The sequence below is a fragment of the Coenobita brevimanus genome, chromosome 43 (genome assembly GCF_032717465.1).
Source record: "Coenobita brevimanus isolate Jiangsu-jjx chromosome 43, ASM3271746v2, whole genome shotgun sequence".
In the NCBI taxonomy this organism is placed as follows: Eukaryota; Metazoa; Arthropoda; class Malacostraca; order Decapoda; family Coenobitidae; genus Coenobita; species Coenobita brevimanus.
In genome coordinates this window covers 26,372,479-26,398,659 of record NC_136996.1, presented here as the reverse complement: position 1 = coordinate 26,398,659, position 26,181 = coordinate 26,372,479, and the positions used below count along the sequence as shown (strand labels likewise).

The 26,181-nt window shown below is 41.3% G+C and overlaps 1 protein-coding gene across 2 annotated transcripts in view; it reads right to left on the bottom strand.

Moving 5' to 3' along the window:
• Nucleotides 1-26,181, bottom strand: part of LOC145397822 (uncharacterized) — a 74,183-nt gene that overhangs the window by 40,651 nt on the left and 7,351 nt on the right. Inside the window, exons 2-3 of one of the 2 annotated variants that reach the window (XM_080270851.1) lie at nucleotides 25,733-25,871; nucleotides 6,779-7,030 (exon numbers count right to left, since the gene is read on the bottom strand). In XM_080270851.1, coding sequence (XP_080126977.1) covers nucleotides 6,779-7,030; nucleotides 25,733-25,871 — 391 coding nt within the window. The remainder of the gene's footprint in view (nucleotides 1-6,778; nucleotides 7,031-25,732; nucleotides 25,872-26,181) is intronic. The other variant, XM_080270852.1, reaches the window with a different exon arrangement.

Here is a 26,181-nt window from a genome sequence, read left to right as displayed (position 1 = left end):
AGTATAGGAAATACAGAGAAAAATTTTTACTATAATTTATCTACTGCCAGACGCCTTACTCCCGTAAGGGGTGGCCACAAACAAATCACCTCCATGTCGCCCAGTCCCCTGCCATTTCACTGCCCTGCTCCCAGCTCACACCCCATTCTCATATACCTCTCCACACCATCCCTCCATCTCATCCTTGGTCCCCCCGTCCCTCTCCCCCCCTCCACCTCAATCACATACACTCTCCTCTTTAGTCACTCACTCTCCATCCTCTCCATATGGCCAAAAAACATCAATGTGTTTCTCCTAATGCTTCCTATCACATTTACATCCACACCACAATGCTCCTTCACTTCCTCACATGTCAGTCTGTCTCTCCATGTGACTACACATGCTCCTCTCAAATGACTCATTTCCACTGCTCTTACTCTTGACTTCTGTCCCTCCAACAAGGTCCATGCCTCACTTCCAAACGTTAGAGTTGGTATCACAATACTGTCATGTTGTAACTTTTTCACTGCCATGCTCACTTCCCTGTTTCTTATCACTGCTTCCAAGGAACCAGCAACCTTTCTTCCTTGTTGTACCCTTTCAAGCACTTCATCCTCTAAACTACCATGTTTACTCATCACACTATCCAAGTAAATAAATGCACTCACATTTTCCATTTCCTCCTCATCCAACCTCACTGTACATTCACTGACTTCATTTCTCTCACAGACCATAACTTTACTCTTACCTACATTCACCTTTAGATTCTGTTTCTTACACACACTCCCAAACTCATTCACCAACCCTTGCAGCTCCTCTTCGTCCTCACTTAACAACACAGTGTTATCTGCAAACAACAGTACAGAGAGTTTCCAAAAACTGCCCTCTCTCATTAGGGCCACTCCAACATCCACTGCCCTACCCTGTATTTCTTTTATAAACCCATCCATATACAGACTGAACAACCATGGAGACATGACACATCCCTGTTTCAATCCAACCTTCAAACATAAAAATTCACTCAGTTCACTATCCACATGCATTGCAGCCTTAACACCCTCATGCGTACTCTTCACGGCATTCAACAACTTCCCACATCTATTCCATATATTCTTAATACTTTCCACAATCCTTGTCTATCCACCCTCTCATATGCTTTCTCCAACATAAATACCAGAATTTAAGTACAAATTTATTTAAATACATTTTTTTGTTGGAGGGACAGAAGTCAGGAGTGACAGCTGTGGAAATGAGTTATCTGAGAGAAGCATGTGAAGTCACATGGAGAGACAGATTGACAAATGAGGAAGTAAAGGATCGTTGCGGCGTGGATGTGGATGTGATAGGAAGCGTTAGGAGAAACACACTGAGGTGGTATGGCCATGTGGAGAGGATGGAGAGTGAGAGAGTAATGAGGAGAGTGTATGTGAGTGAGGTGGAGGGGGGGAGAGGAAGGGGGAGGCCAAGTATGAGATGGAGGGTTAGAGTGGAGAGGTATATGAGAGAGGGGGGTGTGAGCTGGGAGCAGGGCAGTGAAATGGTGGGGGACAGGGTGACATGGAGGCGATTTGTTTGTGGCCACCCCTTATGGGAGTAAGGCGTCTGGCAAAAGCCAGAAGGTTGGATTGAAACAGGGATGTGAATTGTTGCAATGGTTGTTCAGTCTGTATATGGATGGGGTTATAAACAAGATACAAGGTAGGGCAGTGGATGATGGAGCAGACCTCATGAGAGAGAGCAGTGTTTGAAACTTCCTGCTCTGGTGTTTGCAGATGACAGTGTATTGTTAAGTAAAGACAAAGGGCTTGGTAAATGAGTTTGAGAGTGTGTGTTTAAAACAGACTCTATAGGTGAATGTAGGGAAGAGAAAACGTATGGTCTTCAGGAAAAATTAAGTCACTGGATGTACAGTGTGGTTGGATGATGATGAAATGGAAAATGTGAGTGCAATTAAGTACTTGGGTAGTGTAATGAGTAAGGATGGAAGTCTGGAGGATGAAGTGCTTGAAAGCATACAACAGGGAAGAAAGGTTGTCAGTTCTTTGAAAGCAGTGATAAGAAACAGGGAAGTGAGCGTGTGTAAAAAAGTCGCTGCATGATAGTATTGTCATACCAACTCAAATGTATGGATGAGAAACTTAGACCTTGTTGGAAGGACACAAGTCACAAGCGAGAGCAGTGGCAATGAGTTATTTAAGAGGACAATGTAGAGTTACACAGAGGGACAGACTAACAAATGGGGAAGTGAAGGAGCATTGTGGTGTAGATGTGGATATATGAAAGCTTTAGGAGAAATACACTGGGGTGGTTTTGCTACATGGAGAGGATGGAGAATGAGAGACTAATAAGGAGAGTGTATGTGAGTGAGAGGGGGTGGGGGAGAGAGAGAGGGGGAGGCCAAGGATGAGATGGAGGGATGAACAGAATAGCTATATGAGAGAAGCAGATGTGAGCTGGATGGAGGGCAGCAAAATGGCAGTGGACATGGTGAGATGGAAGCGATTTGTTTGTGATCACCCCTTATGGGATTGAGACGTCTAGCAAGAGGTAGACAGATAGAAATGAAACATTGTTGTGCTCATTTAGTAATCTTAGATAAGTCTTGATTCATGGAGATTGCTGTGCTGATTATTATTACTTTTTTTTTAATGCAAAGAAGAAGGAACCAAAGGCCAGGAGCCCAGAAACCATTCCTCCAAAAAAAAAAAAAGAGAGAAAGAGAAAGAGAGAGAGAGAGAGTCAAATTCAAGATCCATTAATTTCGAGATGCCTGGACACACTGCGTTTGAAAGACTGGAGACCATAGGAAGTAGGAAATACAGACAGAGGGAGACAGTTCCAGAGATGACTTGTATAAATGAAGGACTAGGAGTAACAGTTAACTCTTGCATTAGAAAGTTGGACAGAAAAGGGATGAGAGTTTGTTCTAGATGGGTGCTACATGCCTGACGTAGAGGTGGAGGGATGGAAGCAGAAGGTTCAAAGATGCAATGACCATTGAAGAAGCAATAGAAAAAAGATAAAGAGGCAAAAGTACGGCGAAGAAACAGAGGTTGAAGGGAGCCAGTAAGAGGAGAAGAGTTAATGAGATGAAAAGCCTTTGACTCCACCCTACTGAGAAGAGCTGTATGTGGGGAGCCTCCACACACAAGAGAGTTGTACTCTTCACAGGGGTGAATAAAACCCCTGTATAAAGTCAACAACTGTGCAGGGGTAAAGAAGGTACAGAGCTGGCTTAATCTAATCTCTAGGAAGTAGATTTTACAAGAGATGCAATATGATCTTTCCAAGATAAGTCCCCAGCGAATGAAACCCCAAGCATGTTCAAGGATGATGCAGGATTGAGCTGGATATTATTAAACATTAGTGGGTACTCCTGTGGAAGATTTTGACGGGTTGATAGAAGTAAGAACTGAGTCTGTGATGCATTAAAAACAAGATAATTTTTACCCCAGTCAGAAATACGAGCCAAGTCAGACATTTGGTGTGCCACAGCCTCATATCTTGTTTGTTGAAGTAACAGCTGAGATGGACGTTGCGGGAACCGAATGGAAAGGTGAAGGGTGGAATCATCGGCATACAAGTGGACAGGGTCAGAAGTACAGTTCAGGGGGTCACTGATGGATAAAAGGAAGAGAGTTGGTGATAGGACAGAGCCCTGAGGCCACTGCTGATAGATCTAGGAGAAGAACGATGGCCGTCTACAATAGCGGACTACAGAACGACCATAAAGGAAGCTACAAATGAAGGAATAGATAGAAGGATAGAACCGTAAGAGGGCAGTTTGGAAATTACAGATTTAAGCCAGACTCGACTGAAAGCCCTTGAGATGTCAAGTGCAAAGGCAAAAGTTTTCGCCAAAGTCCCAAAAGGAGGATGACCAGGAGTGTGAAAGACAGGTGAGAAGATCGCCAGTGGAGCGTCCCTGACGGAACCCATACTAACAACCAAAAAGAAAGTTGTGATAGGAAAGATGCTTCAAAAATTTTGTTATGAATTTACATGAAAACTTTCGAGACACAGGATGTTAAAGCAATTGGATGATAGTTAAAGTCCTGGGAATGGTCACCCTTCTTTGGGACTGGCTGAATGAGAGCAAACTTTCAGCAAGAAGGTAAGCTACAAGCTGACAGACAATGGCGAAAGAGTTTACCTGGGCAGGGTGTAAACACGGAAGCACAGTTTTTGAGGACAACAGGAGGAACTCCATCAGGCCCATATGCCTTGTTAGTACTGAGGCCAGTAACTGCAGAAAATACATCAGCTGAAGAAATTTGATTGTCACCCATGAGGAAGTCAGAGGGGGGAAGCGATGGAGGAACAGCACCAGAATCATCAAAGGTGGAATTGAAGGAGAAAGTCTGAGCAAAGAGATCTGCTTTATCAGTAGAAGAAATAGCTACAGAGCCATCAGAGTAGAAAAGAGGAGGGAAGATGATGAGGTAAAGTTGTTGGAATGGTTTTTGGCAAGGCACCAGAAGGAGCAGGAAGAATTTGAGTTGGAGAGTTGAGAGCATTCAGTATGGATGAAATTATTTTTAGCAGGGCAAAGAACAGACTTAGCACAATTCCGGGCAGAAACATAAAAAAGATGTGATTCAGGGGTGGGTTGGCTCCAGTACCTTTCATAGGCCCTCTTCTTGTGGACAGCATTAGAACAAGTGTGATTATACCAAGGCTTTCTTGCATTAGTCAAAGGATATGAAAAGGGAATGTATGCTTCCATGCCCAAGAGAATAACCTCCGTAATGTGCAAGGCACACTCAGATGGCTCCCGGCCATGGAGGCAATAATCATTCCAGGGAAAATCAAAGAAGTACTACCTAAGGGCTTCCCAATCCACAGGTCCAAAGTGCCACGATCGATCTTTCTTTGGAGGGTCCACAGGCCATATCGGAGTGATAGGACAGGTTTAGGTAATAAAGTTGTGATTGGAGAAGCCCAACAGAAAGGAAAGGTTAATAGTGTATGCAGAAGGATTAGTTGTAAGGATGAGGTCAAGTATGTTGGAGCTCTCTCCAAAGCGGACAGGGATATGGGTAGGGTGCTGTACAAGCTGCTCTAGGTCATTAAGGATAGAAAAGATGTAGGCTTGTTCACCAGGTGGATCAGTGAAAGGAGAGGAGTGCCAAAGGTGGTGGTGAACATTGAAATATCTTAGAATGGAGATTTCAGAGAAAGGAGAAATGGAAAGAATGTGTTCCACTGTAGAAGTAAGACAGTTGAAGAATTTTTCATATTCAGTAGAATTAGGGGATAAGTAAACAGCACAGATATATTCAGTAAGAGAATGACAGGAAAGCCGAAGCCAAAGAGTAGGGAATTCAGAAGAATCAAGTTCTGAAACCCGAGGGCAGGACTAGTCGTTGCGTACATATACATAACAGCCACCTTTGGCTTTGAAATGAGTATAGAGAAAGTAGGAGGATACAGAAAAGGGTTTGCTATCAGTTGCCTCCGGCAGCTGAGTTTCAGTTACGAAGATAAGGTGAGGTTTTGAGAAGTGGTGCTCAACAGAGAGAAAGTTAGAGGAAAGGCCACGAATGTTGCAGAAATGAAGAAGAAGAAGTGAGTCAGACAGTGGTTCCAGGCAGCTCGATGAGTCGTCACCGGGAGAGGGGCAGATGGTGATAAATGCCCCCCCCCCCTTCCCCCAGGGACTCTGAGGTTTGGTTAGTGGTTGCCATTTAGAGATATCAAACTCTGTGACTGGGTACTTAAGTGTGAATGAACTGTGAAGTATTGAGTCATCTGCATATGAGTGAATGGGATTATGGGAGACAGACAAGAGATCATTATTAAGAATATGGAACAGGATTGGAGCCATGACTGATCCTTCTGGCACAATGGCATTGAGTGGGAATTAGAGTATACACCACCTGTCTTTACTCTTGTTGTTTTGTTGCCGAGATATGAGGACATCAAGGGGACAAATGAAGATATGCCATTGCAAGGGAGTCTGGATAACATGGAATGGTGCCACAGTCTGTAAAAAGCTGAAGAAATATTAAGGAATACTGCATGGGATTCTCCATGTTGGTCACTGACTGATGGAAGTATAGGTAAAGAGACTGAGTATATCAACAGTGGATATTTCATGGAAAAAGTCATATTGTTTGTCACAAATAAAGTTGTTAGATTTAAGATGATTAAAAATGTGCCTTTTAATAAGAATCTCAAATACTTTACCAAGAGAAGATGTGATAGCTACTGGTCTGTAATCAAAGGGATCAGAGGAACTTCCTTTTTCTGGGATTAGGTGGATGTTGGCTTCTTTCCAAGAATTTGGGAATGAAAATGTACATATGCACAGTCCGAATATTTTAGCTGGAACAAGAGCAAGTTTTGGGAAACACTTCTTAAATACTGCCCATCTCTGTTCCAAATAAATCCTAAGACTACTCTTCCCTCATGGTTCTTTGGTCAGTCAATATTTGTCCACCTGGGTGACTGATTACTGAACAATTATCCTCCTGCTATACCATCTGTACAGATTCTACAGTTTTTACTGACTCACTTTCTACAGAAGCTTGTGATTTTCTTTCAACTTCAAGCTGAACAAAGCCATCATGATATGATCCTACTATTACCAAGACTTTTAGCTTCATCCATATTTAGAGACCTTTTATTAGGTACGGTCACTTTAACAGTGCAATTCTTAGTGAATGCCTTCTCAGAAATCTGTTTCTCTTTACTGTTACAAGTACTGTAATGAACTATACAGGTAATGGATTTTCTTCCACTAACCAGCTACCATTATCACAAATGGTTGACTCAAATATGACAGTCTGTAACTTACCAGGTTCTACAGGCTCATGTTTCTCTGTGGAAAACTGTCTACAAATATTTTTTTTCTCCTTTGGTGAAGATCGGCGAGTTGAAAGGCACCTGTAATACTTATGAGTTTTGTCCTTCCTCTTACTGGGCAGTGTTGGGGTTGGGGTAACAAATATTACTTCAGGTGCCTCTGCACTAAATGAAACCAATCTTGAGCTGACAGACTTTTCAGAGTCGGAAAGGTCATCAATTTGTTCACCACAACAGATTGTACCTGAAATTTTAATGTGTGTGTGTGTAGAAGGTTTCTTCAACAGAATACAGCAATGTTCATTGGTACAGTTAGGGATAAAATATTAAAAATATTTTGCTTAAAATAACCAAGTGCCCATTTTTGCCATTATATTATATTCGATTTATGCACTGCAAGCTGTGATGTCACTTCTTTGCTAGCAGAACAACCAAGATGTGACATCACCACAATATCAGCCAACTGACTCTTGGAATCTTGTGAGCCCTAATTATTTTTTCTTTACCTCTGATGTTCTCTAGTCTGCTGAGCTCAAAAGAAAAAGACACTTTGACTGCATGTCATATTGTACGGGGATTCAAAACTTATACATATCCTGTTTAAATAACAACTATTACTAATCAACACCCGAGGTACATCATCATCATCATCATCAATCATCATCATCATCATCATCCTGACACTGAAGGATGGGGTAGGGTTCAGCAAGACAAAACTGACAGACGGGGAACTATGAAAATTCTCCCTGATTAAATGGGCCACACTCTCATTCACTCTCCAACGGACTCCTCAGAATCCTGACTCCAACTCACAGATCAAAGCATCCACACTTACACTTTCCATTTACATTATACATACACAAAACTCTCCACAATCCCTCTCTACTGACTTTATCACATGCTTTTTCCACATCCATAAAAGCCATACATTTCATCCTGACCTCTTTCCCCTGACAGACGGGGAACTAAGAAAATTCTCTCCAAATAATGGGTCACACTCTCGTTCACTGTTTAATGTTTCAAAGTGATGTTCTGTTTCAGTTGTGAAGGCCTCCCAGTTGGCTTTCTTATAATTAGTGTATGTGTGTCTGTGGCCAGCAGGTGGGGTGATTCTGGTTTTGATACTGATGATTGGGAGGTGATCAGAGCCAAGGGTTTTGACCACTCTCCAGGATGTTGTGGGGGTGAGGTTTGGGGAGCAAAAGGTGATGTCTGGGGATGATGGAAGGAAGAGGGCTTGGTGTGGGATATGGGTATGTTGATGGAGATTGTTGAGCATGAAAAGATTGTCTGCCTGGGACTGCAGTACTAGCCCTCTGTCTACGTCAGGGTTGTTGACATGCCAGGCTGATGTCTTCGCATTCAAATCACCATCCAGGATGATGTTGGGTATGTTAGTGATGTGGTGTATTTGAGGAGAGTAATTATGTGGTACCGAGGGGGATGACTGGGGGGAAATGTATGCATTGGCGACGGTTATGTGCGATTTGTTGCTGGTGTGTATTTTGATTGTATTTCTGTTATGGTGTCAAGTGGGGGTAGAAGTAATTCTGTGTGTGTACTAGTATCTGAAAAGTTGATGGATTGGTGTACCATGGTGATGAGTCCACTGCCACCACTGTCGGCTAGGGTTAAAAGTACAGCTTGGAACGTCACTGATGAACAGATGGAAAAAAGTTGGTGATACAACAGAGCTCTGAGGAACACCACTACTGACAGCTCCAGGAGAAGAATAGTGGCCATCTACAACAGCACTTACAGAAAGATCAGACAGGACACTAGAGATGAAAGCACAGACAGAAGGATAGAAACCATAAGAGGGCAGTTTGGAAATTAAAGATTTATACCATACTCAATCACATGCCCTTGAAATGTCAAGCACAATGGCAAAGCTTTCGCCAAAGTCCCAAATGAAGGATGACCAGGATTCTGAATGGAAGGTGAGGAGACTGCCAGTGGAACATCCCTAGTGAACCCAGATTGACAATCGAAATGAAGGTTGTGATATGAAAGCTCTTTAAAAATCATTTTGTTAAAAATATATACTTCATTTTTTTTTTAAATAACAGAACAAAGGAAGGAAAAACAAATGAACAAAAAAATAATCCATACACCATATTACTGGTGTCCCTCATTCATAAAAAATCTGTAACAGTTGGACTTGAACAGCTGTAGGTTTAAGTCTGGGGGGAAACACCTCTAGGCGAGCTAGTTCCAGAGAGATGCAGTTCGGGGAATAAAAGAATTCTGATAGGAAGATGTTCAGCAATATGACTGGGTGAAATTCCAGTCATGAGCACTACCAGATGCGCGTGTAGCACAAGGGAAAGCATGGAGAGGTGGCACAATGGTCACAACTTTGTCTGGGCAAAGACAGATAAAAAACTTCAGAAAGACAGGATGTTAAAGTAACTAAGCAACAGTAAGAGGGCTTGGAATGGTCACTCTTCTTTGGGACAGGCTAAATGAAAGCAAAATTCCAGCAAGAAGGAAAGGTACAATGTGGCAAAAATGGCAAAACAGTTTACCTAGGCAGGGCATAAGCACAGAAACAGTTCTAGAGGACAACTTGAGGGACCCTATCAGGCCCACATGCTTTGTTATTGGGGCTAGTGATGGCAGAAAACACATTAATTAATGACAGTTTAATGTCAGCCATGAGGAAGTCAAAGTGGGGAAGTGATGGGGGAACTTGGCATCTTCATTTCGAATAGGTTATTAGATATGGTTTACAAGATGATACTATAGTTGGACAGTTTCTCTATAAAAATGGGATCTCTAATTTAACTGATTCTTGTAAACCAGTGGTTTCAAATGGGTGGGGAGGGGGAAGGGAATGCACCCTTCCTTGGGGGATGAGAGGTTGGTACAGTAGAAGAGAGGCAAGAAGCAATTTGCCAAAAATTGCTATTTTTGGTCACAGAGCAGTGGTGGCATGTCAGTGAAGACACCTCAGGCAGTGCTAAACCAGATATTTTATGAAAACAAAAACCGTGCCACTGCTGATCAAGGTAGGAAGAGAAACTTTTTTATTGGGGGGGAGGGTATTGGATTTTACTGAGCTTTTTTGGGTTTTATTGTTATTCCTCATAATTTTATGTATATTAGTTCAAATAAGCAATTACAAGGTAATTCAGAATGAAATAAAAGGTTTGGAGTGTTATATGGAGAACAGACACTTGTTTTAGACACGATGATACAGGTTGGTCCGGTTGGACCGAGCTTTTGAAAACTTGTACTGTACATGTTAATAAAGGAAATGGATAGGTGAGACTTTACTACTGCTGACTCAGTACTCAGTGTCTCTCACTTTCTCCTTGGTAGAGAGGACCATAGCAGTAAAATGCCTGCTGGTAGTGGCAGAACAAAGGCACCTGAGTGGGATAACGTTGATATTTTAGAAAATGATAAACAGAAAGCAGCATGCAAATACTGCAACCAAATGATAAGTGCTAAAATTGAAAGAGTGAGGGTCCACATCCAAAAATATCCCATGAGGAATGCTCATTATAGGGAAAAGGCAGGAAAGTAAGGCATTTAGAAATACTAAATAAATAATTACAATACTGTACCTGGAGCAACATTAGTATGATTTTAAGAAAATGCTTGTGTTCTCTGCATGTATATCTATGATTGTAGAGAGAGGGAGCGTATTTATGTTCCTGAAGCTCTACATTCCCAGGGTCCGATGTTCCCCAGTTTTACATCCTAACAACCTAATCTATCCTAACCTAACCTTGGGAACATTGGACCCTTGGAACATAGGGATAACTGGGGGGGGGGGGAGAAAGAGAGAGAGAGAGTGTTACCAGTAAATTATCAAAAAAGGAATACACTCAATTCTCGAGTACCATGAACAAAAAGGGCTGGACAAGGACCATGCTACCCAAATCCACGTCACTCAAACAATGTCTTCATGTATAACGGTACAATGTGTTCTGATGACTTTTCAAACTCTCACTTTTATGCCTTCTTATCATCCTACCCCACATACATTTCTCCCTACTTATACCCACCATGAGGTAAAAGCAGCATCACATCGGGCCAAAAGTGGCTAACATGCGAGCCAGTTTTGTGGGCCGCTAGCCAAAATGACCCAACGTGAGTGAGATTTCACCTGCGAGGCAAAATGGATAACAACTTTCATTCACAGCCTGTTGGTGCGATTAAACTCAAATGAGGCTATATTAATTTTGTAACTGGTGAGAAAATATTCTGTTAACATATAAGAAAACTTTAACAAAAATTGTTAGGCAAGTACAAAGTTAAATCAGGGAAAGCCCCAGGAATTGATGGAGTGTGTGGTGAAATGCTGAAGCATGGGGGAGAGATAGTAGTAGAATGGATGTGGAAGATGTGCAGATTGGCCTGGGAGGAAGGTAGAGTCCTGGAGGATTGGAAGTCAGGTACAATTATTCCCTTGCACAAAGGAAAAGGGGAAAAAGAAGTGTGTGGTAATCATAGGGGCATTTGTCTTCTTAGTATAATGGGAAAAGTGTATGGTAGGATACTTATTGACAGAGTTAGAGAAAGAACAGAGATATTAGTTGGAGAAGAACAGGGAGGCTTTAGGAAGGGAAGAGGTTGTGTAGATCAGATATTCATTCTTAGATCTTTAGTGGAAAAGTTTCTAGAGAAGGGAAAGAAGTTGTATGCAGCTTTCATGGATTTGGAGAAAGCATATGACAGGGTGGATAGACAAGGATTGTGGAAAGTGTTAAGAATATATGGAGTAGATGGGAAGTTGTTGAATGCTGTGAAGAGTATGTACGATGGTGCGAAGGCTGCAGTGCATGTGGATGGTGAACTAAGTGAATTTTTCTCTCTGAAAGTTGGGTTGAAACAGGGATGTGTCATGTCTCCATGGTTGTTCAATCTGTACATGGATGGGGTAATAAAAGAGGTACAAGGTAGGGTAGTGGATGTTGGAGTGGCCCTGGTGAGAGAGGATAGTGTTTGGAAACTCCCTGTACTGTTGTTTGCAGATGATACTGTGTTGTTGAGTGAAGACGAAGGGGAGCTGCAAGGCTTGGTGGATGAGTTTGGGAGAGTGTGTAAGAAACGGAATCTAAAGGTGAATGTAGGGAAGAGTAAAGTGATGGTCTTTGAGAAGAGGTGAAGTCAGTGAATGTACAGCGAGGTTGGATGGTGAGGAATTGGAAAATGAGAGTACGTTTAAGTACTTGGGTAGTGTGATGAGTAAGGATGGAGATTTGGAGGGTGAAGTGCTTGAAAGGGTACAGCAGGGAAGAAAGGTTGCTGGTTCCTTGAAAGCAGTGATAAGAAACAGGGAAGTGAGCATGGAAGTGAAAAAGTTATTACATGACAGTATTGTGATACCAACTCTAACGTATGGAAGTGAAGCTTGGACGTTGTTGGAAATACACAAGTCAAGAGTGAGAGCAGTGGAAATGAGTTATTTAAAAGGAGCCTGTGGAGTCACATGGCGAGACAGGCTGACGAATGAGGATATAAAGAAGCGTTGTGGTGTGGATGTGGATGTGATAGGAAGTGTTATGAGGAACACACTGAGGTGGTTTGGCCATGTGGAGAGGATGGAGGGTGAAAGACTGACGAAGAGAGTGTATGTGAGTGAGGTGGAGAGGGGAAGAGGGAAGGGGAGGCCGAGGATGAGATGGAGGGATGGGGTGGAGAGGTATATGAGAGAGGGGGGTGTGAGTTGGGAGCAGGGCAGTGAAATGGTGGGGGACAGGGTGACTTGGAGGTGATTTGTTTGTGGCCACCTCAAACGGGATTGAGGCGTCTGGCAATAGATAGATAGAAGTACAGTTTAATTCTTGTGGTTTTTATTATTTTTTTCTTGTGACATGAAATCAGTATTCAGACACTCTGGTGACTATTTTATAGGTTTGTAAATGGTAAAATGAAGTTAAGGACAGTATAATATGACTGAGGGATGGAGATGAAACTTACGAAAGAGAAGTAGAATTGTGTGAAATAATGAACAACAAGCTGCAATCAGCATATGTGTTGGAAGAGGAATTTAGGGAACCTGAAATGGAACCCAGGATGACACGAATGACATGACTGAGGTGCTGCAGCTGATGAGGGGTTTGAATGTGAGAAAAGCAATGGGACCAGATGGTGTGGCTGGATGGATCCTGAAGGAATGTGCTGACCAAATAGTGTGGCCTGTGTATGTCAAGACCTCGCTGGAAATGGACAGTTACCTAAAGACTGGAAAAGAGCAAGTATTGTGTTAATCTTCAAGGGAGGAGATGGGGAAGATCCACTCAGTTACAGACCTGTATCACTTACTAGTATTGTTTGTAATATCTGCAAGAAAATTATTAGAAAAAGATGGATAATGCATTTGTAAGAAAATGAAGTGATAACACCCAGACAATTTGGTTTTAGGGAAGGAAGATCATGTGTTACTAACTTATTAAGTTTCTACAGCAGGGTAATAGATGTCATACAAGAGAGAAAGTGATGGGCAGATTGTGTCTATCTTAATCTCAAGAAAGCATCTGACAGGGTGCCCAATAGGAGACTGCTGTGGAAGTTGATGATCTTTGGAGGGGTGCATGGGAAACTATTAGAGTAGATGGGCAATTTTTTGACATGAAGGCAGATGAGAACAGTTATAAGAGACAAGGTGTCATAATGGAGCAACGTGACTAGTGCAGTACCACAGGGCTCTGTCTTAGCCCCAATAATGTTTTTGATATATGTAAATGATTTGCCAGAGGGTTTGAATAGTTACATGAATATGTTCACAGATGATGCTAAAATCATGAAACATATTAAATGTACTGATAGTTGTAAAAAACTGCAAGAGGTCTTGGACAAACTCCACTGCTGGAGCCAGACTTGGAAAATGGATTTTAATGCCAAGAAGTGTCATGTATCAGAAATGAGAATGAGTGAAAAAAGACAGCACTGGACATATAAAATGGGCAATGAGATAATTAGTAAAAGAAAAAATGAGAAAGACTTCTATCTATCTATCTATTGCCAGACGCCTCAATCCCGTTTGGGGTGGCCACAAACAAATCGCCTCCAAGTCGCCCTGTCCTCCGCCATTTCACTGCCCTGCTCCCAACTCACACCCCCCTCTCTCATATACCTCTCCACCCCATCCCTCCATCTCATCCTCGGCCTCCCCCTCCCTCTTCCCCCGTCCACCTCACTCATATACACTCTCTTCGTCAGTCTTTCACCCTCCATCCTCTCCACATGGCCAAACCACCTCAGTGTGTTCCTCATAACGCTTCCTATCACATCCACATCCACACCACAACGCTCTTTTATATCCTCATTCGTCAGCCTGTCTCTCCACGTGACTCCACAGGCTCCTCTTAAATAACTCATTTCCACTGCTCTCACTCTTGACTTGTGTCCTTCCAACAATGTCCAAGCTTCACTTCCGTACGTTAGAGTTGGTATCACAATACTGTCATGTAGTAACTTTTTCACTTCCATGTTCATTTCCCTGTTTCTTATCACTGCTTTCAAGGAACCAGCAACCTTTCTTCCCTGCTGTACCCTTTCAAGCACTTCACCCTCCAAATCTCCATCCTTACTCATCACACTACCCAAATACTTAAACGTACTCACATTTTCCAATTCCTCACCATCTAACCTCACTGTACATTCACTAACTTCACCTCTCTCAAAGACCATCACTTTACTCTTCCCTACATTCACCTTTAGGTTCCATTTCTTACACACTCTCTCAAACTCATCCACCAAGCCTTGCAGCTCCCCTTCGTCTTCACTCAACAACACAGTATCATCTGCAAACAACAGTACAGGGAGTTTCCAAACACTATCCTCTCTCACCAGGGCCACTCCAACATCCACTACCCTACCTTGTACCTCTTTTATTACCCCATCCATGTACAGATTGAACAACCATGGAGACATGACACATCCCTGTTTCAAACCAACTTTCAAAGAGAAAAATTCACTTAGTTCACCATCCACACGCACTGCAGCCTTCGCACCATCGTACATACTCTTCACAGCATTCAACAACTTCCCATCTACTCCATATATTCTTAACACTTTCCACAATCCTTGTCTATCCACCCTGTCATATGCTTTCAGGATGACCTGTCACCAGAAAAGTACATAAACAAAATCATTGGAGGCACTTATGGATTACTGACCAGAAAAGTACATAAACAAAATCATTGGAGGCACTTATGGATTACTGACCAACATGAAAGTGGCTTTTAATTATATGGATGAGAAAATGCTGAGGGAGTTGATAAAGACCTTGATACGACCAAGACCAGACTATGCGGCTGTGGTATGATCACCTCATTTGAAGAAGCATATTGATAAACTAGAGAGGGTTCAACGGATGGCAATGAGCATGATACTACGATTAAGGGAACTCACCTACGAGGGGAGATTGGAAAAACTGAAGTTACCAACACTGTGCGAGAGAAGGGAAAGAGGTGACTTAATCACAATATTTAGAAATGTAAGAGAATGGGATAGGGTGGATACAGAGGATCTTTTAGTGTTGGATGATGGAAGAAAAAGAGGTCATGACTTCAAGTTGAGGAAAAGTATATGTCTTGATGATCTTAAAAGGTTCAGTTTCCCGAACAGAAGCATAAGTATTTGGGATGACTCAGATGAAGAGGTGGTACAGGCAAAAAACATTCATATGTTTAAAACCAGACTATAGTAGGACTCGCCTACGTTTGCGGCTGTGGTGTGGCCCGCACCTGTGTACAGTGTTGCCACGTTTTCTATACCGTTATCTCTCTCTCTCTCTCTCTCTCTCCTGGCGGGAAATGTGAGCCACCCTGAGTACTTTTGATTCTTTTATAAGTTATTTATAATTGTGCTTTCATTTGTTAATTTGGTTTTGTTATATTTAGTGATGCCGACAATGCATTCAATGCATGCCCCTCTCCTGCCTCTCTCTCTCTCTCTCACCGACTGGGTGTGGAAGTGTTGCCGCTCGCGAGTGAATAATTTTTTTTTTTTTTTTTTTTTTTACTTCGGTATTGGCATATGCCTATTATTTTGTCCTACATATTAGCTTATGATTATAAATGTGATTATTCCTCGTCCTTAAAATTATGGTAAAAGCCGGTAAATGTGAGCATTTTTCCCTAGCAACACCTGTACAAGCTATGGTTGGGTCTACGGAGGTACGTTCTTTACCTTAGGCCAGACGGGTGTGTAAGTGTTGCCACTCACAAGAATTACATGAATTATTTCTTTTACTTTGGATATTGGCATATTTCTTCTTTTTTCAGGCTCATTATCTTATATCCATAACTGTGATATTATTACCCACCCTAAAACTACGCTAAAAACCATTAAAAGTGACTACAATTTCTTTTAGCAACACTGTACAATATGTATGCCATGTTTCTGTGTTACTGTATAAATATTTTATGCATAATAAGATTACTGTTGATTCATCCATCAAAATACACAAGTGTAAGCTTTATTCATCTGAATTTATCGAATTTGTGATGCCTTGTACATAAATAGCTTCCGTTTCACATCGCAAGTTGGGGAAACGTGGCACCATTGTACACAGGTGCGGGCCACACCACAGCCGCAAACGTGCGCGAGTCCTACTATAGATAAATGCACACATGGAGACAGGACAACATGAGCTCTGCTCAATTCCTGTATACTACAAATAGGTAAACACACACACACACACACACACACACACACTTTCTAAGTAAGAATGATCTTTCCGCAAGATGAGTACTGTACTACCGTTGGAAAAGTGGCTATGGAAGGAGCTAATAGAAGGGATGAAGGTAGAAAACAGGATGATGATTTCTACCCAGAACTGGTTGAAATGGAAACATATAATAAATCAGTAGAGAAAAGGAATAAACTGGAGAAAGCTCTTCAAATGGAAATATATGAAATTAAAAAGGAACCACACATTCAGAAGAAAGAAAATGAAAAATTAGTAAAGGAATTAAACAAAAAAGATACAGCAATAGATGAGATGTCAGTTGAAGTACATTCACTGAGAAAGAAGATCAGTGAAATGGCAAGTTCAGTTGTCAGCCATGAGTGTCTAATGGAGGATTTCAGAAATGATAGAGACAAGAAGGCAAGCAAGCAGTCTGCTAGACCAAAGCAGTGATAGTGAAGAGAAGATAAACCATGTGAACAAAATGATGCGAAATTGCAAAGATGAAGTACAAACTACGTATGCTGAAATGGCGGTGGGTGTTAGCGCCGAAGTGGTGACATGTAGAGAGCTGTATGGTATGTAGGAGGACTACTGGGTCTTGAGAGCAGGCTGTGAAGCCTATGCCCAGAGTCGGACACACACACACACACACACACACACACACACACACACACACACACACAAAAGATGTTGAAACAAAGGTAGAAGTAAAAAGCATAATAATGAAGTGAAAGAAATAAAAACCCAAAACTGGTCTAGGAATTGGCATAGATCAATAAATCTATAGTTATCACCGGTATAGATAAAGAAGGAATAAAAAACAGAATCTCAAGAGACAAAAAGGATAGTACAGGTAACTCGCACGGAACACGTGGGTTTCGTTCCTACCGTGCCGTGTTAGGTGCGAAATCGCGTATATTTAAACTACTCCATATTTTGCTCCCTAGACCCCCCAAATGTGTTGTTTTGCTGTTATCTGTCACTGGTAATCACTAGAAAGCACTTTAAGTGGTTAGAAGGTTTATTTAATGTTATAACTCACAAATACAGTACTCCAGAGCAAAACTTCAACACACAAATACTGTACGTAAACACAAGGAAACATTCCGACGCCGATCATAGGTAATCATATAAATCAGGTTAACTGGTACCAGTGCTTTAACTTACAAGTACATACCAGAACAGTACATATTTAACTTAGAAATGCAGTGCTGTGATATCGAATGATTTCAGTACATAATCTGTTAGGAATGGCTGGAAAAAAAAAAAATGTTATGAATACATTTTCACCTTTTTGATATATGTTTATGGTAGTTTCGAGTTATTTTTTACGTTATCGTTGTGCCCATGCTTGGAAAAGGGAGCGAAAGAGTTGAATTTCAGTCCTAAATGAGAAAACTGCACGTCCTCCAAGGCTAGACTCTGCCACGGGAGAATAAAGTGGAGGGTCAGTCCGATTAACAATAAGGAAGTTGTGTCACAACTTCCAGCTCCCACACCACGAGTATGGCTAAAAATAGAATCGTAATGCAGTTTCAGAACTAACAGTAAGGCTAATTATTACGAATACAGATACAAAGCAGAAATAAATACGTTTACAGACGGGGAAAACGTACTTCTTCCGTCATAACATGTTCATCTTTCTCTATCATTTTACCTTGTTATTTTCACAATATATATTGCTGTCTCGTAAACAGGGTGGTTGTTTGTGTTTTGCAGAGGAGGAAAAAGATTGTATTTTCTGTCTGGGTCGAGATAATGGGTGTAACTATGTGTGGTTAGGCATGGCCACGAGCGAAAAAATCGTACATCCACTCATCACGGTATCAGGTGGTGAACTGACAGATGACACATGAGAGGGTGAAGTCAAGGTCAGTCTCATGTCCCAGATTTTCGTTCACTTCCCGAAAGTTTTCACAGTTTTCTACAATTTGCATTGCATCAAATGATCCAAACCATTACAGCAAACCTGAGCAAATAGGTAAAGATACCAAGACAAAAATGTATTTTTCTCTTATTATAAGTCTTTAACGAACAAACTAAAAAGGCAATATTCCGACGCCGATCATGGGTAATCATATAAATCAGGTTAACTGGTTACAAGGCTTTATTTAATGCTTTAATTGCTTACAAGTACATACCAGAACAGTAAATATTTAACTTACAAATACAGTACTGTAGAAAAGCAGTACAGTAAGAGTTTAACGAACAAACAAAAAAGGCAATATTCCGACGCCGATCATGGGTAATCATATAATTCGGGTTAACTGGTTACAAGGCTTTATTTAATGATTTAACTTTATTTAAGTGCTTACAAGTACAGTACATACGAGAACGGTAAATATTTAACTTACAAATACTGTACAGTACTGTGGAAAAAACGAACAAATAAAAAAGGCAATATTCTGACGCCTATCAGGTTAACTGGTTATAAGACTTTATTTCTTGCTTTAACGTTATTTAATAGTACTGTACTTTAAGTTGCACATAAACTTACCAGAACAGTACAGTACCCTAAATATTTAACTTACAAATACTGTGCTACTGTACTCGGGAATGTCTCACTCACTGAATAATTTCCCGCCTAGATTGTCACATAATCAAAACAAACCGCGCGCTGCGGTGACGTTCGAGGATTTGATCTTTCAAAGGCCTCTCCTGCGTTAATTTGTAGTTTTCATGATGGTTTTTTAATCTTACATTGTCTTATATGTATCCCAGCCCTTACCGTGTATAATTGCGAGCGGTGACGTTTGAGGATTTGATCTTTCAAAGGCCTCTCCTGCGTTAATTTGTAGTTTTCATGATGGTTTTTTAATCTTCCGTTGTCTTATATGTATCCCAGCCCTTACCGTGTATAATTGCGAGCGCGTTCCGTGAGATCGTGTTCCGTGCGAGTTACCTGTAATTACAATAAACGTATTGGACGAAGTATTGGAGGATATACCGTATCTGATAAAGATATGGTGGAACACAAAAGGCTAGGAAAATATGAGAGAAATAAGTTGGGGCCCCAGAAAGTAACATTCCAAAGTGTGAACACAGTAGAGGATATATTAAAAAATACTAACAAACCATGGAAAAAGGGGAATTTAGGAAAGTATGGATGAAAAGGTGCCTAACTCAGGAGGAATGAGGATTACTAAAGGAGAAGGGAGATGAGGCAAAAACAAAAAATGTGGAAAGATGAGAGGAAGAGAATGGAGAATGAGACTGACTAAGAGGATGTATGTAGGTGAGGTGGAGAGAGGCAGAGGGAGGGGAAGACCAAAGATGAGGTGGAGGGATGGAGTTGACAGGTATATGAGGGAGGGGGGAGTGAGTTGGAGGGAGAGTAGTCAAATGGTGGGTGACAGAGCAACGTCGAGGCATTCTGTCTGCGGCCACCCTTTACGGGATTAGGGCGTCAAGCTATAGACAGATAGATATATAAATAGACAAGGCAGTTGGGCTACAAGTAAGAAAGTAGTACATACAGTAACCAGTAGGGACTCAAAAAGAAAGGAAAGTAGTGAACTCAAACTATGTCAAATATGTAAACAACATGATTATGATGACATACTCAAATGTAGATGGAATGGTATTCAAATTATTAGAGATAAAAGACTATACCAAAGAAAAGGAGCCTCATAGAATTTACCTGACTGAAACGAAATTAATCCTAAGGATATCAAATGGCACCCTAAACTTTGAAGAATACAATGTATGGAGAAGAGATAGAATTTGATAAAGAGGAGGAGTTATGATATTAACAAAGAAAAATGTACAAGTCAAAGAGATAGAACTAGAAATGCCGCCACAAGCAGAATTACTTGCAGCAGAGATCAACACATCTGAAGGGCAAATAATGGTAGCAAATTCATACATGCTACCCAAAACAAACACTTGGGAAAGAGGCAAATGTGAAGACCTGGCAGAAAGTACAATTCAGAGTTTAAGAGCCCTACCACATAAAATGGAAGAGATACCTGAAAGAATTATATTAACTGGAGATTTCAATACAGATATAAATTGGAATACTTTAGATGTAAGAGGCTATGAAAGCTGTTGGGATCAAAAGCTCCTCGATCTTGTACAGCAGCTTATCGCAACACATGTAAAGGAAAACACCAGAAAAAGAGGACTAGAAGATCCATCATTATCAACATAATCATCATCATCTGGACCTCCTTTCCCACCTTAGGGCAGGGTGAGGAGTAGCAATGTCCAGACAGCCCAAATTTGCCCACTCCAATGGGCCACGCTTCCATTCACTCAACATTCAAGCCCCTGGAGTCCTGGCTCTATCTGATACCGGTACGCCAAAAATATTCACCATGTTCTGTAGCTTCACATACACATATCCGACAGAGTCAATCCAGACTCTGTCACGTTAAAACAGGGTGCCAAATCCTTGATCATGCGCTTCTCCTCACAACATTCATCTAGCCAGCACGAACTCTTGTCAGTCCCCTAGCCTTACAAACTTCCAAACTTCTCTTCCTCACACACTCATCCACCATATCTCTCCACCTTCTCCTTGACCTACCTCGCCTCCTCCCTCCTTCAAATTCGCTCAGATATACATTTTTCATCACTATTGTTATCCATTCTCTCCACAAGACCATACCATAGTACACTCTCTTCGATTATGGTGTCCACAGACTTCCTCACTCCACATCTTTCACGAATCACACTACTTCATATCCTGTCCACTCTCTGTACCCCATACACATTCCTCAGCAGTCCCATCTCCATTGCTCTCACTCTTGACTTTTCATTTTGTGCCACACCACAGTCTCACATCCATATGATAAAGTTGGCACTAATACTCCCTCATGCAGCTGCAACACTCAAGCCTCTGTTTCTCTTCAAAGTCATTGTACCAGCTACTTTCCTTCCTTGCATCACTCTACTTTCCACTTCTTTTGCACAGTTTGCTGTTTTTTCTGTCACCGTACCAAGGTTTTTGAACTCTCACCAATTCCAGTCTCTCTCCATTCACTGTAACATTGCACTGGGAGTCACCTTCTCTCTCAATAACCATCACTTTACTTTTTTCTACATTTACTCTCAAGACATCAGCAGAACTCTGCACTAGTCTACCAAGTTCTTGTTCGGTATTAGCAAGTAGAACTGCATCATCAGCATACAACAAATTTGAGATATTCCATCCATCACCATTCATTACCAACGCCATTCCCCTCACCATTACTCGTGTTTTTACTTCTCATATCACCCCATCCATGCATATATTGAACAACCATGGGGACATCACACAACCTTGAAGCCCGCCTGCACCGATCGTGAACCATTCACTTAGATGCCCATTAACCCTTAAACATGCTTCACTATCCATCCATCCATCTTCCAGTCCTACATTGTCCCATGAGCGTAGGAGCCCATGACTAGTTGGTCCTGACATTTAAAATGAGTGTGGCCAGACTCACTCATCCACGAGTGGCATTACAAGAACAATAAACCCCAATCACCCCTTGATTATAAACCTACACAGGCTCAATCCAACTGGAGTGCCTTAATTGCCCACTAAACCACCAGGTGCCATGATCTGGTTATACAGTTACCACCCAGCAGAGTAATTTGTTTCCAGGTGTATAGGAAACCATTTGGCTTGTCACTCAGTGCAGAGTCACCTGTAGGCAGAAGGAAGAGGAAAGATGAAGGAATGAAAGACAGAAGAGGGAGTGTAAAGTCACCCGCAAGCAGAAGGAAGGGGAAAGAATGAAGGAAAGAAAGACAGAAGAGGATGGAAGGAAAAGAGGAAAGGGCAGACACCCAAAGCACCACTACATCGAGTCAGTGGATGGTGAGTGTCCCCACCTACCACCAGACAATGTAAAAAAAAATAAATAAATAAATAAATAAATAGCTTTTTTGGGGGGAGGAATTAAAGCCAACCCTGTTGCTGATGTCTGGCCCTGTGACCTCTCTCTCTCTCTCTTTGTGTGTGTTTATGTCCCAGTGACAAAAGCCACTGTGTGATCCTTTTTCTGTTCATTAATCCCTACACTAATTCTTATCAACCTGATTGTCTTCCCTGAGTTATTGTTTTAGGGCTTTTTTTTTTAAATATCAAGTTGATTTTTTTACAGATCAGATCAAGTGTTTCTAAGCTTGAAGTCTTCATCACCCTCGTCTTTTTGTAATTTATGCCTCTTGGGTGGGTGTGAGGGCAGCAACAAGTTGCCAGAACCGTGGGAGGTAGATGGGTGTGAATCCGTCAATGCTGGGCTACAAACTAGAACTGCATTACTAAATATGCGGTACTTGGCAACTGAGGTCTGGCAGAGTTTGGCAACAGATCTGGTGGTGTAGAGGGAGACTCAACATTCTCATGGAAACCACTGACGTTTCATCGTCCTTGAAATTATGGCACAGAGACCCATTGCCTCATATAAGGCGATCAGTGCGGCCAGCGATGGCCTGCATATCTGAATTATATATTAAATATGCGGTATTTGGCGACCGTGGTACAGCAGGGCTTGGCAACACATCTAATGACATGGAGGGAGAGTCAACGTTCCATGGAAACCACTGACGCTTCCTCATGCTTGAAATCATGGTGCAGAGACCCATCGCCTAGTCTGAGGTGGTCAGCGTGGCCAGGAGTGGCCTGCACATCGCCTCACATGAGGCGATGAGTGTGGTGGGGGTTAAAGACAGACTGCTACAGATGTTCTCAGGCTGCACTGTGTACATAAGCAAGACTGTACAGGCACTCCAGAGGTTGCCTAAATCCATGCTCCACATGTACTTTTCCCTGTTTGAACTGTATGTCTCTAGGCCTATCCATTTTCCATTTACGTGTCTTCTATATATCATGAAAATCACACTGACTCACATCTCATATTATGTATCTCGTGCCCTGTTACAGTCTTAATTTATTCTCTTTTAATGAAGATTTTATAGATGTTGTTTATATATCACCCCTTGTAACTGTGAAGTTATAAGTAATACCTACTCCATGAGAGTTTATTATGATGTCTTATTTAATCAGACTTGTAATAAAGAGGGTGACTGTGTGATCTGGTATGTGATTGTGGTATGGTGTATGACTGTGTGGTATAGTGTATGAGACCATGACACTGACTGTTCTGTGTAACTCTGTATTGTACTAAAGTAGTGACTAAAGTCACTAAGTATGGTACAGTGTCAGCCTGTTGTTATTTGCCTTTTCCAGAAATCCCTATGGTGATGAAATGAGCATATATAGAAGAATATATCAAGCTGATTTAATTGTTACCATGAAATACAATATTCGGCTACCTCAGTGTGTTGTATGCCATGCAGTTCTCAGTAAAAGACACTTTAAAGCTTGTTTGTCTGGACTAATATATGAAGACAAACCACAGGGCATTGAAAGACACGCCACATGAGCTTTTCACACTGCAATGAAATAGATGATGTTGCCCACTGTTTCCAGTTGCTTACTTATTGCCAATTTGTGGATGGAGGGGTTCTGAAAGAAATGCTTTTCTCAGCAGCACTGGAAACATCAAATTCTTCAAATGTTATTACAAAAGACGATTTTTTTCAAGCAAATTATTTTCCATGGAAAATGCTAGTTGGTGTCTGTAGTGACTGTCCCCCAACAATGCTTGGATCTTAGCCTGGATTCATCAAGTTGGTAAAAAAAAAGAATGAAGCCATGACTGGGACTCACTGCATTATCCACAAACAAACACCAGCTCCTAAGACCTTATCAGATGACCTATGCAGTTCATCAAAATTTGGTAATAAAGGTTGTGAATATTGTGAATTAAGAGCTCTTTAAATCCTATGCATTTTACAGTTTTTTGCAAAGATTAGGAAATAAGCACAAATCTCTCCTATTCCACATGGATATTTGCTGGCTGTTCAAAGGAAATATGCTGAGCCAGCACTATGAAGTCACCATCATTCCACATCATCACATAGACTACACAACCACCCACACCTTCACCCTACAACATAACCCCACACCATCACCAACATACTACCCACATCATCACCTCAATCACACCAGTAAGCCTCTGAGCAGTCACATGGCCCAAACTGTAGCGGATACATCTGTGCAGTGACAGATATGCCACGTCTGCGTTCATATCCCATCTTATAAAGGTTCTAACTGCATCGCAGTGACTTTTAGGAACTAACCGAGTGCTTATTGAGTTATAGGTGATCAGCATTATGGGAGAATGCATTACTGGTGATGTGAGTGTACTTTTTTTTTTTTTTTGTGGGTTTACTAGTTGCTCAATCTCGTAAACCCACAAAAAAAAAAAAAAAAAAAAAAAAAAAAAAAAAATTGTTCATTCACATTTCCTATAATAAACTCTCCCATAATGCTGATCATCTTGGGCCTGTGTAGGTTTATATCTAAAGGGTGACTGGGGTTTATTGCTCATGTAATGCCACTCAGGGATGAGTGAGGATGGTCACTCTCATTTTAAATGTCAGGACCAACCTGGTTAGCCCCGGGCTCCAACGTTCCTCAAGTGGCAACACAGGATTATATGATGAATGTATGTATGTACACTATGTTTACTAGTTGCAAAAATATCCTTTTTTATTACTGCGTTTTGCTTAATTTCTACTGTATTTGGTTAGCAAATGAGTAAATGTATACTATACTGAAGTACTGTATATGACTATTATTTTGTTTTTATACTGGTGTTATTTATTTATTTTTTTTTTCATGTTAATACTGACTATGCATGGAGTCATCTGATCCCTCGCAGTACCAAAATATACCTATAAATGAGAAATCATATTTAGGCCTATGCAGAAAAAAAAATTGGGGTTACAGATATCACAAAAAACAAAAAGTCTCATAAGAAAGTTTTAGAAACACTGTCATCAACTATCCTGTTATACACCTGTACTGTACTTTATACCAGGTCTACATGTATCTGTCTACATCTCTACAGCAAGATGCCTTAATCCCAGACGAGATGGCCATGAATAAATCACCTCTGTGTCGCCCTGTCCTCTGCCATCACATCCCATACCAGCCTCACCCATACACTGTACCTTTCCAACCCATACCTATCCTTATCATCAGTCTCCCTTTCTCCCCATCTCCCTCCCCCCCTCACTCACATACTGTATATTCTCTTACTCAGTTTCTCACTCTCCATTCAATGGCCAAGCCATTTCAGGATACTGCACCTAACACTTTCCAGCACATCTACATCACTACAACAATACTTCTGAACTTCCTTGTCTGTCTGTCAGTCTATGCAACTCCACACACTCCTCTCAGGCCACATTATAAAAAGGAAGAATGCACTAGGTAAGTGATATACTCACTCTGCCTATCACTGGCCATATTGTGGCGCTCAAGAGTTTCTCGAACATGCTTCTTAGCTTCAACGGCTCGATCGAGCTTCTTTAGTTTATGCTCCTTCCGTTGGAGTTTTCTCTTCATCATGGCTAGCTTCATTTCCAGCTGTGAAAATATCAAACACATTAGTAGGAGCATTATATACTGGTATGGTATACTACAGTGGAATCTCCTAAACTGCATGATCCTAAACAACAGGTTCATAATATTCGGCAAAAAACAGTTTGCAATATCAGTAACTCGTAGAAATTATATGAAATTCACGAATGCGGCCTCAAAAGTAACGCTCTTCTTATGCCTCGTGTAATATGCACCACCATTATCTCAAGCCTGCGCGTCTAGCCGGGTGTAAACCAATCGTAGTCAAGCATGCCAATTACCTTACTAAACCAATCATATTAAAGCACAGCACTTA